The following is a 12,526-nucleotide window of genomic DNA, read 5'->3' as shown; positions in this document are numbered from 1 at the left end:
TATATTAAAGGCTCTGAGAAGTCCTGCATTGAAGAAATCTATCTTACTTCATTAAAGAAATCTGTTTTATTTTGTGCTTTCCACATTTTGTTTTTAACCACGGAATCCTTTTTCAGATCAAGAAAGTTGTATTTTCATCTTGAAATCTTGAAACTGTCAGAAGTACTTTTATATGGCTTAAGTTTTTTGTAAACAGCTTTAGTAGGTGAACAGTACAAGGTACTGCTGAATTGAATACCTGAAATCACACTGAGATTTATAGTACTGGAGAATAAAGGTGCCTGCTTGGGTTAGAGGGGATTTAGTAAACCTTGAAAATTTAAGTTTAGTTATATCTTAAGTGACTATGAAAAAATGTAATTGATGAACTATCACTAGTTCCGAGACTCGCTATGCTTCCTACGCTTCAGCTATCTAAAACTTGTTTCATGGTCTTTGGTTTTCATACAGAAATAAAGGAGTGCGCATCACATGGGAAAGACAGGTCTAGGGAATGAGTTAGGGTTGGGGCAGGGGGTCCTAACATTGCTCCTGCCATTAAACAACTAGGAGATTTTGGGCAGCAATCCCTGGGCTGCACTTCAGAATCACCTGGGAGGTGCTTACAAAGAAAGGTTGCAAAGCCCCACCCTGATACATTCTTGTTGAATTGGCCTTGCTTTTTTGTTTTTTTCAGAGACAGGGTCTCGGTCTGTTGCCCAGGCTGGAGTGCAGTGGCACAGTCATAGCTCACTGTAGCCTCGAGCACCTGGGCTCAAGGGATCCTCTCACCTGAGCCTCCCTCGAGTAGCTGGGACTACAGGCATGCACCACCATGCCCGGCTAGTCGTATTTTTAAAGCTTCTCAAGTGATTCCCGTGTGCAGCTGTGGTTAAGAACCTTGTCTGCAGTGACCTTCTCTGTAAGCTCTTAATAGGTTCTGCCTGGTGGTAAACCGTGTTTAAAAATACTACCTTTTAAAATTGCAAGTCATCCGACAGTTCAGCCTCTGCCGTTCTGTGGCTCCGCTTCTTGGTGTCCGGGACAGCAAGCTGGTTATGACCCCCCTCCTTCGCTGGCCCTGGCCAGTACTTGTGCCTTTCTGTGTTTGTATTCCAGCCTTCTGGAGAAATTAGGGCACAGCTTCAGGCTGCACTTTGAGATGTTTAAAACAAATATTTTTATTGTAGCTAGCACACATCACAGTTTGCATTGGAAGTTTCCCTAAACTTGTAAGAGAAAAATTTTCAACCTAACGTGATAGACCAGTGAACCTCTGGCAAACTCACTCAGTCTAGGCTGCTTCCATTGACATCTCGCTTTAGTTCCTTACTAGGATGTGTTTATATCATTTGCCTATTTGTTTACCCAACATTTATCTTTTTTTTCTACAGGGTCTTATTCTGTTGCCCAAGCTGAAGGGCAGTGGTGCAGTTTGTAGCTCACAGCAGCCTTAAACTCCTGGGCTTGAGTAGTTCTCCCACCTCAGCCTCCTGTGTAACTGGGACCACAGGCACATGCCACCACACCCAGCTAATTAAAAAAACTTTTTTTTGTAGAGACAGTGTCTCCCTATGTTGTCCAGGCTGGTCTTGAACTCGTGGTCTTAAGCAATCCTCTCGCCTTGGCCTCCCAAAGTGCTGGGATTATAGGTGTGAGCCACTGCACCTGGGCTACTCAAGTTCTTATGCTTTTCAGTGCTCTTTTGTCATTAAGAAAACATCTGGTTATTTGGGCATGGTGGCTCACGCCTGTAATCACAGCACTTTGGGATGCTGAGGTGAGAAGATGGCTTGAGGCCAGGAGTTTGAGAGCAGCCTGGGCAACATGGTGAGACCCGGTCTCTACAAAACAAAAAGATCACCACCATGGGTGTGGTGGTGTACACCTGTGGTCCCAGCTACTCCAAGAAGCTGAGGCAAGAGGATCACTTGAGCCCAGGAGTTTGAGGCTGCTCTGAGCTGTGATCATGCCATTGTACGCCAGCTGGGGCAACAGAGCAAGACCCTGTCTCTTTAAAAAAAGGGAAAAAAATCTAGATTTTATTTATTTTCTTGTAGTTCTCATATGTAATTTAATTGGATAGTAATTGGTTTTTTGTTGTGGTTTGCCTGATTTTTTTTTGGTTGCATGGCAATTATCTATAAATAGATTATAAACTTGATGATAGAGAACATATTTTATACTTTATAAAATTTTCATGTGGCAGAAAATAGTGACAAAATCACAGAACTCTGAGCTTCCTGTGATCCTAGAATTGAGAGTTAAGCCAAATATACAACATACAACATCTTTGAAGGCTCGGGTAGATCAGGTGGCTGGTCTTCAACTCCATTCCAGTCTGAGCCTAGGGTGTCATCCTGTACTGCAGATATCAGAAAGTAAATATGCACACCCTTCCTCAACTCCCTACAGCAGGTTTCTAAACATCATGCAGCCCAGGCAATCCGATGCACTCGCACGAGATTTAGAAGGTGTAGGTTGACTTTCGCTTCCCTTCTGCTGCCTCTGTTGGAGAGCACACAATGGTGGAGGTGTTTGGCTCTTCTGCAGCAGGGTTCGTGAAAGACACAGGGTTTAGTCAGTAACCACAAGTCAAGAAGGAGGCCGTAAGGCATGCATTTTGCTGGTGCACATTGTTCTGTAGGTGGTGTGATTCTGGAGCTGGCAGTAGTAGTAATGGCGTCCTGATTGTAGCAGCAGTAATGGGGTCTGGAGCCAGAAATATCCAATTCCTAATGTTTGTGATGTGCTTTACCACTTATGAAACATATTGATGTATCTTGTAAATTTTAGTTTTAAAGCATCACCCTAATTCTCAGAGGTTAGTGGGGCACATACTACCTTCATTTTATAGAGGGATGGCAGAGATGAGTAGCGGGCTTGGCCACACAGTAGAATGTATCAGGAATGATGCACAAAGCACTCCTGACTCCATAGTTAGGGCTCTTTCCTCCCCAAGTACTGCTTTGCAGGGTTGGGTTCTGCTGACGCTTTTTTTTTTTTTTTTTTTTTTTGAGACGGTGTTGCTGTGTCACCCAGGCCACTCTCTCACCCAGGCTGGAGTGTAGTGGTGCAATCTTGGCTCACTGCAACCTCTGCCTCCTGGGTTCAAGAGATTCTCCCACCTCAGCCTCCGGAGTAGCTGGGATTACAGGCACCTGCCACCACGCCCGGCTAAATTTTGTATTTTTGTACAGATGGGGTTTCACCATGTTGGCCAGGCTGGTCTCGATCTTCTGACCTCAGATGATCTGCCCACCTCAGCCTCTCAAAGTGCTGGGATTACAGGCATGAACCACTGCACCTGGCTTCTGCTGACTCTTCTTATCCAAGATTATTATTCGCCATCAGTACATTTTTTTGCAGATTCTTCCCTGTGGTTGCCACTTCTGCTTAGCCAGGCACTGGCACCCTTGTGCAGTGAACAACCTGCACAGTTGCACATGGCAGCCCTGTTCTTGCCAATATAACAGCGTGGGTTGTTGATACCGGTGTAGTTGTACTGTGAGGTTCTGTTGCTGTTTGTGTGTTAACTGTTAATTATTTTCCACAGGTATTAGTCACCGTACCACTGGCTTTACTACAGAAAGGTGCCATTCAGTTTAATCCACCGTTGTCAGAGAAGAAGATGAAGGCTATCAATAGCTTAGGCGCAGGCATCATTGAAAAGGTGACTTAAATGACTTCATCCTCAGAAAGAGATTAATGTCAGATGATAGATGTTCACTTCTGATATGGAGAAGTAGGGGGTACTATCTGAATAAAATTCAAAGATTTCCTTGTCATTTGAGTAATTGTTGATGAAGAACACAAAAGAATATCAAAACGAAAGGAGCAGAGCTGGCTGAGGTCTGTGGGTTTTGACTTTAGGAGAAAGAATCTTGTTATTCAGAATTTGAATTTGGGATAAGCAATTCTTTTATCTCTTTTTTTCCCCCCTTGTGCTTGCTTTCTTGGCTGCTTTCCACTCGTTGGCCCCAGTGAGGACAGTGGTTTATTTCTCCTGCCTTTAATATCTCCTGTAGCAGAATGTGCCAGTGCTGCGGCAGATTCTGACACACCTATGAGTAGTGAGAGTTTAACTTAGGGACATATGCCCAGGAGTGAGTCTTAGGAATGCTGGGCATCTTCAGACTAGCTTGTAGGCTGCCAGTGAGTTCCATTATCCATGGGAATGGAACTGAGTGGCATCAAAGGAAGGAGCTGGGCTGGGCGCGGTGGCTCACACCCGTAATCCCAGCACTTTGGGAGGCTGAGGAGGGTGGATCATCTGAAGTCAGGAGTTAGAGACCATCCTGACCAACATGGTGAAATCTTGTCTCTACTAAAAATACAAAATTAGCTGGGTGTGGAGGTGTGCGCCTGTAATCCCAGCTACTTGGGATGCTAAGGCAGGAGAATCACTTGAACCTGGAAGGTGGAGGCTGCAGTGAGCCAAGATTGCTCTATTGCACTCCCACCTGGGCAACAAGAGCAAAACTCCATCTCAAACCACCTCCCCCCACCAAAAAAAAAGAAAAGAAAAAAGCAAGGAGTTCACAAGGAGAAAAGGAGGTGAGGAAAATGGAAAGAGCGGTATTTGGGTTTGTTCTTTCGGGCAGTGTGTGTGTGAGAGTAGAGCTACAGCTCGCTGCTTAGAGATTGCGTGTGGTTTTGTGACAACAGACACCTAACCATCTTTCTTTTGCTCACTTTGCAGATTGCCTTACAATTTCCGTATAGATTTTGGGACAGTAAAGTTCAAGGGGCTGACTTTTTTGGTCACGTTCCTCCCAGTGCCAGCAAGCGAGGGCTTTTTGCTGTGTTCTATGACATGGATCCCCAGGTAAAAGCATTCGTGAACTGTGTTTGAATTTCCGTCTTAAAGTTTAGAACTTGATGTGATAATTACTCACCTATCAAACTCAGGAACTAACGAACATTGTGGAGACCCTTAGTCTATGTTTATATTCTGGGAGGACACTTGGACTGGACATTTTCCTATAGGAAAGGAGCCCCAGTATTTGCCATGGCTTTTTTTTTTTTTTTTTTTTTTTTTTGGAGACAGTCTTCCTCTGTCACCAGGCTGGAGTGCAGTGGAATGCACAATCTCGGCTCACTGTAACCGCCCCCTTCTGGGTTCAAGCCTTTCTTCTGGCTCAGCCTCCCGAGTAGCTGGGATTTCAGGTACCCACCACCACACCCAGCTAATTTTTGTATTTTGAGTAGAGATCAGGTTTCACCATGTTGGCCAGGATGGTCTTCTGACCTCGTGACCTGCCAGCCTTGGCTTCCCAAAGTGCTGGGATTACAGGCGTGAGCCACCGCACCTGGCCATGTCTTGTCTTCTTGAAGTCCTCATGTTGCTCCCTGGGACATGAATTGGATGCTTGTGGAAACTGTCATTTCAGGCTCTAGGGGAGTTCCTCTTAGGTGAAGTTGGAGACAGCAGAGAAAATGAGTGGTGCTTGGAACTTCCTCTGTTAGGGCCCTCTAGGGAACTGGGAAGGGGTGTATGATTGGTGAGGGAGGATGTGAGTGTCAACAGATGTGAGAGCTGAGGGAAGGAAGGAGAGAGGAGAATGGCATACCCAGAGCTGGATGGTGGTGGTCACTTTCCCTGCCGTCATGGCGCTGCCATGCAAAAGAATCACAGCTGTTTCTGACTTTCAATTTCAAGAAACTTTGTCTTAAAAGGTTTCACATAGGAGCTGAGGGCAGATTTTCTTTACCATTTGAGGGTTCTTTTTTTTTCATTGTTTTATCTGGAGATTTTCCTTCTCCATCTCTTTCTACTTCTTCTGAAGCAAGCTTTAATCAGTGAACAGCCAAGGGAACCCTAAATTTGCTATTTACATTTCTTAGTGTTTTTTTTTTTTTCCCCCCAGCAGGAAGCAATAGATGGATGAATAATGAATAGATGGATAAATAATGTGTGTTTGCGAGGAAAATGGACTGGCGAGTGACATGAGGATAAGGGGCAGCCAGAAATAGTGAAATTTAACTCGTGAGAGTGGGGCTCTTGGCCGGGCACAGTGGCTCATGCCTGTAATCCCAGCACTTTGGGAGGCCGAGGTGGGCAGATCACCTGAGGTCAGGGGTTTGAGACCAGCCTGGCCAACATGGTGAAACCCTGTCTCTACTGAAAATACAAAAATTAGTCGGGCATGGTGGCAGATGCCTGTAATCCCAGCTACTCGGGTGGCTGAGGCAGGAGAATCACTTGAACCCAGGAGGCAGAGGTTGCAGTGAGACAAGATTGCGCCATTGCACTCCAGCCTGGTGACATAGCAAAACTCCTGTCTTGATTAAAAAAAAAAAAAAAAGTGAGGCCCTTATCTGTGGGAGCTGAGCACTCAGAGACTTTCTGCTTTTTTCCCTTTCATGTCTCCAGAAGAAGCACAGCGTGCTGATGTCTGTGATTGCTGGGGAGGCTGTCGCGTCCGTGAGGACCCTGGACGACAAACAGGTGCTGCAGCAGTGCATGGCCACGCTCCGGGAGCTGTTCAAGGAGCAGGTGAGAGAGAGAAAGTCCTCCCTGAAAGGGGCAAGCCATGCTTGCTATACAGAGCAGATGTGGAAGCCCAGGCAGCCAGCGTCACTGAGAATCACGGGAAGGAAGGCAGAGGCCACAGTCTTCTTTCTTTCACAGTCCCACTGCCCACCTCAGCACTGAGGGCTGTCATCACAGAGCACCACAGACTGGCTGCCTTAGACAACAGAAACATTCCTCACAGTTCTGGAGGCTGGAAGCCTGAGACCAAGGTGTCGGCAGGGTTGGTTTCTCCTAGGTCCTCTCTGCTTGGCTGGTAGATGCCATCTTCTCCCTGTGTCCTCACATGGGCTTCCCTCTGTGTGTGTCTGTGTCCTCATCTCCTCTTCTTATGAGGACACCAATCAGATTAGATTAAGGCTCACCCTGGCGACCTCACTTTAAAGTAATTACCCGTTGGAGACCCTGTCACGAAATACAGTCACATTCTGAGGGTCAGGGTGTCCACGTAGGAATTTGAGGGGGACATGATTCTGCCTGTAACAGTGCCCTGTGCCCTTTTTTACACAATTGTCTTCCTTTTTTTCTTCTCACATCATACACACTTCCTTTTTTTTTTTTTTTTGGTAAGGATATAAAAGGTTCAGTATTTTCTACATGAATTCTATATTTACTGAAGCCCTACAAGCTTTGACTACAGCTTTCCTTTTCAGAGGAGCCTTGTCCAGCTTTTTAAAATACCCCACACATGGAGATAGTCTCTTTTCTCCAAGGAGCTCAGGATACTTTGTTCGCCAGTGTACTAAATCTCACCATCTCTAGAGATTTGTAAATGGCCATGGCCTATGTCTTTTTCAAATAAAGGAGCAGAAATAGAAGTGAAATGACTCAAAAGTTACATAAATTAAAGAGAAAAGGGCATTCAGATATGTTGCTTATTTTATTTCATTTTAATTAATTTATTTTTGAGACGGAGTCTCTTTCATCCCGGCTGGATTGCAGTGGCACAATTTTGGCTCACGGCAAACCTTCGCCTCCTGGGTTCAAGCGATTCTCCTGCCTCAGCCTCCCGAGTAGGCTGGGATTACGGGCGTGCTCCACCACACCCGGCTAATTTTTGTATGTTTTATTTTGTATTTTCAGTATTTTTAGTAGAGACAGGGTTTCACCATGTTTGCCTGACTGGTCTCGAACTCCTGACCTCAAGTGATCGGCCTACCTCGGCCTCCCAAAGTGCTGGGATTACAGGCGCTCTGAGCCACTGTGTGGCCGGCCTTGTTGCTAATTTATATGAGAGGATCTATCTAGTGATGCAATCCCTTGGTTGGAGTTTTTGTTCAAAAGTTTGTTTTTTACATTAGTTGTTTGGAACTTAGCATACCGTTTCTATAGAAATATTATTCATGGTGATGCTTGTTGGAGGCCAGTTGACAAATTACAGTCATTCTCTCTTACTCGAGGCTTTGCTTTCGTGGTTTCAGTTACTGTGGTAAACCAAGGTCTGAAAATATTTGATGGAAAATTCCAGAAATAGATTCCTAAGTTTTCAGTCATGCACCGTTCTGAAGAGCGTGTCCAGTACCTCCACACTGAAGATGTTGCCTGCCCTTTAGTCACTCAAGGGTCATCTGTTATCAGAGCCATGTTCACATACCTTTTATTTCAGTATAGCGTTATAATTGTTCTATTATTATTGTCATTAATCTCGGTACCTAATGTATAAATGAAACTTTATCATACGTATGAATAGGAAAAAACATAGTATGTATAGTATCGGTCCTGTCCATGGTTTCAGGCATCCACTGCGGGTCATGGAACATATTCCTGGCAGAGAAGAGGGACTGCTATATTTTAAATTGAGTGAATGTGAAACATACCCTGGTATCACTGTTTTGTGGAGAACCCTGTTGAGAATTCCAGCCTGTGATCCTGAGACTCCACCTTTCCCTTTTCTTCTTGGGCCAGAGACTCCTTTCTGCTGCCACCCGATGGAAAAGGGAAGGCCCAAACTCTTAGCCATGGGTGATAGCCCCCAGTAGAGCGAGTGTGTGTCCCGGGCAGAAGGAGGAGGTATAGAAGTGAGGGAAGTGTGTGTGGGCGGGGGCAGGAGAGAGAGGATAATATGCAGATACCGGCCTGGGTAGATTTAAAGGCAGCAGGAGGAACATCTTGAGAACTGTTTCAGAATGATACAGGAATGGGCAGGGGGCAAAATGTACGAGTTGGGTTGCACCATGTCTACGTCCCTTCTTGATTCTACTTCATCATTCCTTTCTATTGGACACAGGAGGTCCCAGATCCCACAAAGTATTTTGTCACCCGGTGGAGCACAGACCCATGGATCCAGATGGCATACAGTTTTGTGAAGACAGGTGGAAGTGGGGAGGCCTACGATATCATTGCCGAAGACATTCAGGGAACCATCTTTTTTGCTGGTGAGGTATGGATCTTGATTCCAAACCCAAGTACTTGTATTTTGATTTCTTTTTCATTTCAAATGATATCTGCCCAGAGTTCAAAAACCAATTCAAATACTGTCAAAAGTCTTATGACCACAGACAGCAGAAGCCTTCTCACCGTCCTCTTCTTGCTCCCAGAGGCAGCCGTTTTTAACCTTCCAGCTATTCCTTCTGGACTTCACTTCATATTTTGAAAGTCTTTATATTGCATCTCTTTTTCTTTTTCGTTTTTTTTGAGACAGGGTCGCTCTGTGGCTCGGACTGGAGTGCAGTGGTGCCATCGCAGCTCACTGCAGCCCCAAACTCCCAGGCGACACTCCCACCTCAGCCTCCCAAGTAGCTGGGACTGCAGGCATGTGCCACCAAGCCTGGCTAGTTTTTTAAAAAAATTTTTTGTAGAGACGGGGTCTGTGGTGGTGCCCAGGCTGGCCTCAAACCTGTGGCCTTAAGCAGCCCTCCCACCTCAGCCTCCCAGTGTTAGGATTATAGGTGTGAGCCACCATGCCCGGCCTATGAGTCATCTTCTGATTTAACATTACACAGACATTATTGACTGCCTCCCTATTGGGTTAAAGACTTAGCCTGTTCAGTGTCTGCACCATTTGCTCAACATGGTTATTTCACACTTTTCATTAAATTGGTGTATTTATTTACATGGCTGTGTAAATGTTGTTTACTGCCGAGCCAAGGAGGTGTCCATTGATACCTTCTTACACAGTTTTCTGTTTTCTTGGTAGTTATAATGGCTCCTTTGGTCATTAGCTTAATTCCTTTGTACCTCTCCCCATGTCTCCCATACCCTGCGTTTGTCTCTCATTTACAGTTGACACTGTCTGAGCTGGCCTGCTAGCTCCAGTCCCTGAAATGTCCCCTTCCTGAGTCCTCTTCCCTCTGCTCTGGTCCACACTGGTTGACCTCTGAGATGACTGCAGAGTGTCCTCCTGGGTCTCTCTATTTTATTTTATTTTATTGAGACAGAGTCTCGCTCTGTCACCTAGGCCGGTGCAATCTCGGCTCACTGCAAGCTCTGCCTCCCGGGTTCACGCCATTCTCCTGCCTCAGCCTCCTGAGTAGCTGGTACAGGCGCTGCCACCACACCCAGCTAATTTTTTGTATTTTTAGTAGAAACGGGGTTTTGGCCGGGCGCGGTGGCTCAAGCCTGTAATCCCAGCACTTTGGGAGGCCGAGACGGGCGGATCACGAGGTCAGGAGATCGAGACCATCCTGGCTAACATGGTGAAACCCCGTCTCTACTAAAAAAATACAAAAAAACTAGCCGGGCGAGGTGGCGGGCGCCTGTAGTCCCAGCTACTCGGGAGGCTGAGGCAGGAGAATGGCGTGAACCAGGGAGGCGGAGCTTGCAGTGAGCTGAGATCCGGCCACTGCACTCCAGCCTGGGCGACAGAGCAAGACTCCGTCTCAAAAAAAAATAAAGAAACGGGGTTTCACTGTGTTAGCCAGGATGGTCTCGATCTCCTGACCTCATGATCTGCCCGCCTCTGCCTCCCAAAGTGCTGGGATTACAGGCTTGTGAGCCACCGTGCCCGGCCGGGGTCTCTCTTTGTTAAAATCACTCTCCAGCCCTGGGCCTTTATTTCCAGGATCCCTCTTTCTTGATTTACTTCTGTTGAAAAATGTTTTGCTATTCTGATTTCTGATCCTTTTACTTCATTTTCTTATTTATCTGCTCAAATAAAGATGAGTTTTTCTTTCTTTCTAGAAATTCTGTTCCGTATCTTGGAACTTTTTAATTGACCATCTGATTTTTCCTCTTTGCTATTATTCATCTCTTTCTCTACTTTTGGGGGAGATTTTAAAATCGTCCAACTCTCTAATTGACTTTTAAAATTTTGGCTTTTACTTTATGAGCACTTTCTTGTTTGCAGAATGTTCCTTTTTGGTAGCATCCTCTTGTTATAACTTGCTTCTAAGGTTTTAAAGCTTTGGATGTTTTTGCTTTTCTGCTCCCTCCCTCCCTGGTTTCCTCAGTCTCAGAGTTCCTATTTTGTGTGCTGTAGTCTTTGCCTGCTACATGTCCAAATCCCTGATCCGTCACTGTCGGCTTAGATTTGAGCGAGGCATTTTTTTTTTTTAAATCTTTGTGAAAGCTCCAGCAAGCTTATCAACCAATGGCCAGATTCCCAAATATCACTGTCTATCTGGGAACAGTTAGTTTCCTGTGTGGTGGAAGCTCAGCCCCTGGCATTGTGGGCACTGGAAGCTTCATTGTTAGTTATGAAGGCTTCATTTCACTTCATCCCCATTTTATTTGGTGCTTCCCCCTGATCTCTAAGTCACATCTCTGAGGAGTTGCAGCCGGTCAATGGGGAATCTGGTGAGGGACGTATTAATAATTGTTCTCTATAGTCTTTAAGCCAATCCTGTTTTTACCCCTTGCTAACCTCTGCCTCCATGGTTCCTCATACTTCCAATGACTGAGATTTTTTTTTTCTTTTTTTTTTTGAGACGGAGTCTCGCTCTGTCACACAGGCTGGAGTGCAGTGGCGCAATCTCGGCTCACTGCAAGCTCCGCCTCCTGGGTTTACGCCATTCTCCTGCCTCAGCCTCCCGAGTAGCTGGGACTACAGGCGCTCGCCACCTCGCCCGGCTAGTTTTTTGTATTTTTTTTTAGTAGAGACGGGGTTTCACCATGTTAGCCAGGATGGTCTCGATCTCCTGACCTCGTGATCCGCCCGTCTCGGCCTCCCAAAGTACTGGGATTACAGGCTTGAGCCACCGCGCCTGGCCATGACTGAGATTTTTCTAAGAATTCTTTGGGATGAATTGGTTTACTTTTTGTTGTTAAAACCCCTGCCCCCAACCCCAAACTTAAAATGAACTGTTACCACTCTTTCACCTGTGTTCCTACTTTGTCTAATATGGTTTGGAAGTACACATCTCATTGTTTCATCTAAAATATAGTTAATGTTTTTGTTTACAGAAGTATAACATCGGCCAGGTGTGATGACTCACGCCTGTAATCCCACCACATTGGGAGGCTGAGACAGGTGGATCACCTGAGGCCAGGAGTTTGAGAAGAGCCTGGCCAACATGGTGAAACCCTGTTGCTACTAACAATACAAAAATTAGCCGGGCATGGTGGCAGGCACCTGTAGTCCCAGCTACTCAGGACGCTGAGGCAGAAGAATCGCTTGAACCTGGAAGGAGGAGGTTGCAGTGAGCCAAGATCACGCCACTGCACTCCAGCCTGGGAGACAGAGACCCTTTCAAAACAAAACACAATAATGACATCTGAAAACCAGATGATTTTGATGACTCCTTGGCCTATGAAGACCTTACTCTGTGGAAAGGAGACAAAGGCTGCATGCCAGACAACAAATGCCAGCAGCTTCTGAGAGACAGCTGTTTCAGGCTGCCGTGCCTTAGGGTTATGAACATGGCCTAGATGGCGTCTTGCTTTCCTCTGCTGCTTTGATGCAATTATCATCTTGCCTTTTTCTTTTTTTTTGAGATGGAGTCTCGCTCTGTCGCACAGGCTGGAGTGCAGTGGCGCAATCTTGGCTCACTGCAACCTCCGCCTCCTGGGTTCAAGCGATTCTGCCTCAGCTGATGTGCGCCACTGTGCCCGGCTAATTTTTGTATTTCTTTAGTA

General features: G+C 45.9%; 1 protein-coding gene across 6 annotated transcripts in view; it reads left to right on the top strand.

Annotated features, from left to right (window-relative positions):
- The window catches only part of KDM1B (lysine demethylase 1B), a 67,126-nt gene that overhangs the window by 51,679 nt on the left and 2,921 nt on the right, over positions 1 to 12,526 (top strand). For 5 of the 6 annotated variants that reach the window (XR_012434215.1, XR_012434216.1, XM_015449860.4 and 2 more), the window contains 4 exons: positions 3,536 to 3,652; positions 4,682 to 4,807; positions 6,356 to 6,478; positions 8,742 to 8,894. Coding sequence is in view for 4 of the 6 variants with exons in the window: in XM_015449860.4 (XP_015305346.1) it covers positions 3,536 to 3,652; positions 4,682 to 4,807; positions 6,356 to 6,478; positions 8,742 to 8,894 (519 nt within the window). In the remaining 2 variants the exon portion in view is untranslated. Of the gene's footprint in view, positions 1 to 3,535; positions 3,653 to 4,681; positions 4,808 to 6,355; positions 6,479 to 8,741; positions 8,895 to 11,854; positions 11,993 to 12,526 lie in introns of those variants that run through there. The other variant, XM_065544375.2, reaches the window with a different exon arrangement.

This window comes from Macaca fascicularis, chromosome 4, assembly GCF_037993035.2.
Source record: "Macaca fascicularis isolate 582-1 chromosome 4, T2T-MFA8v1.1".
Taxonomy (NCBI): domain Eukaryota; kingdom Metazoa; phylum Chordata; class Mammalia; order Primates; family Cercopithecidae; genus Macaca; species Macaca fascicularis.
The sequence above is the reverse complement of the archived record's forward strand: the minus strand, read 5'-3'. Positions and strand labels throughout refer to the sequence as shown.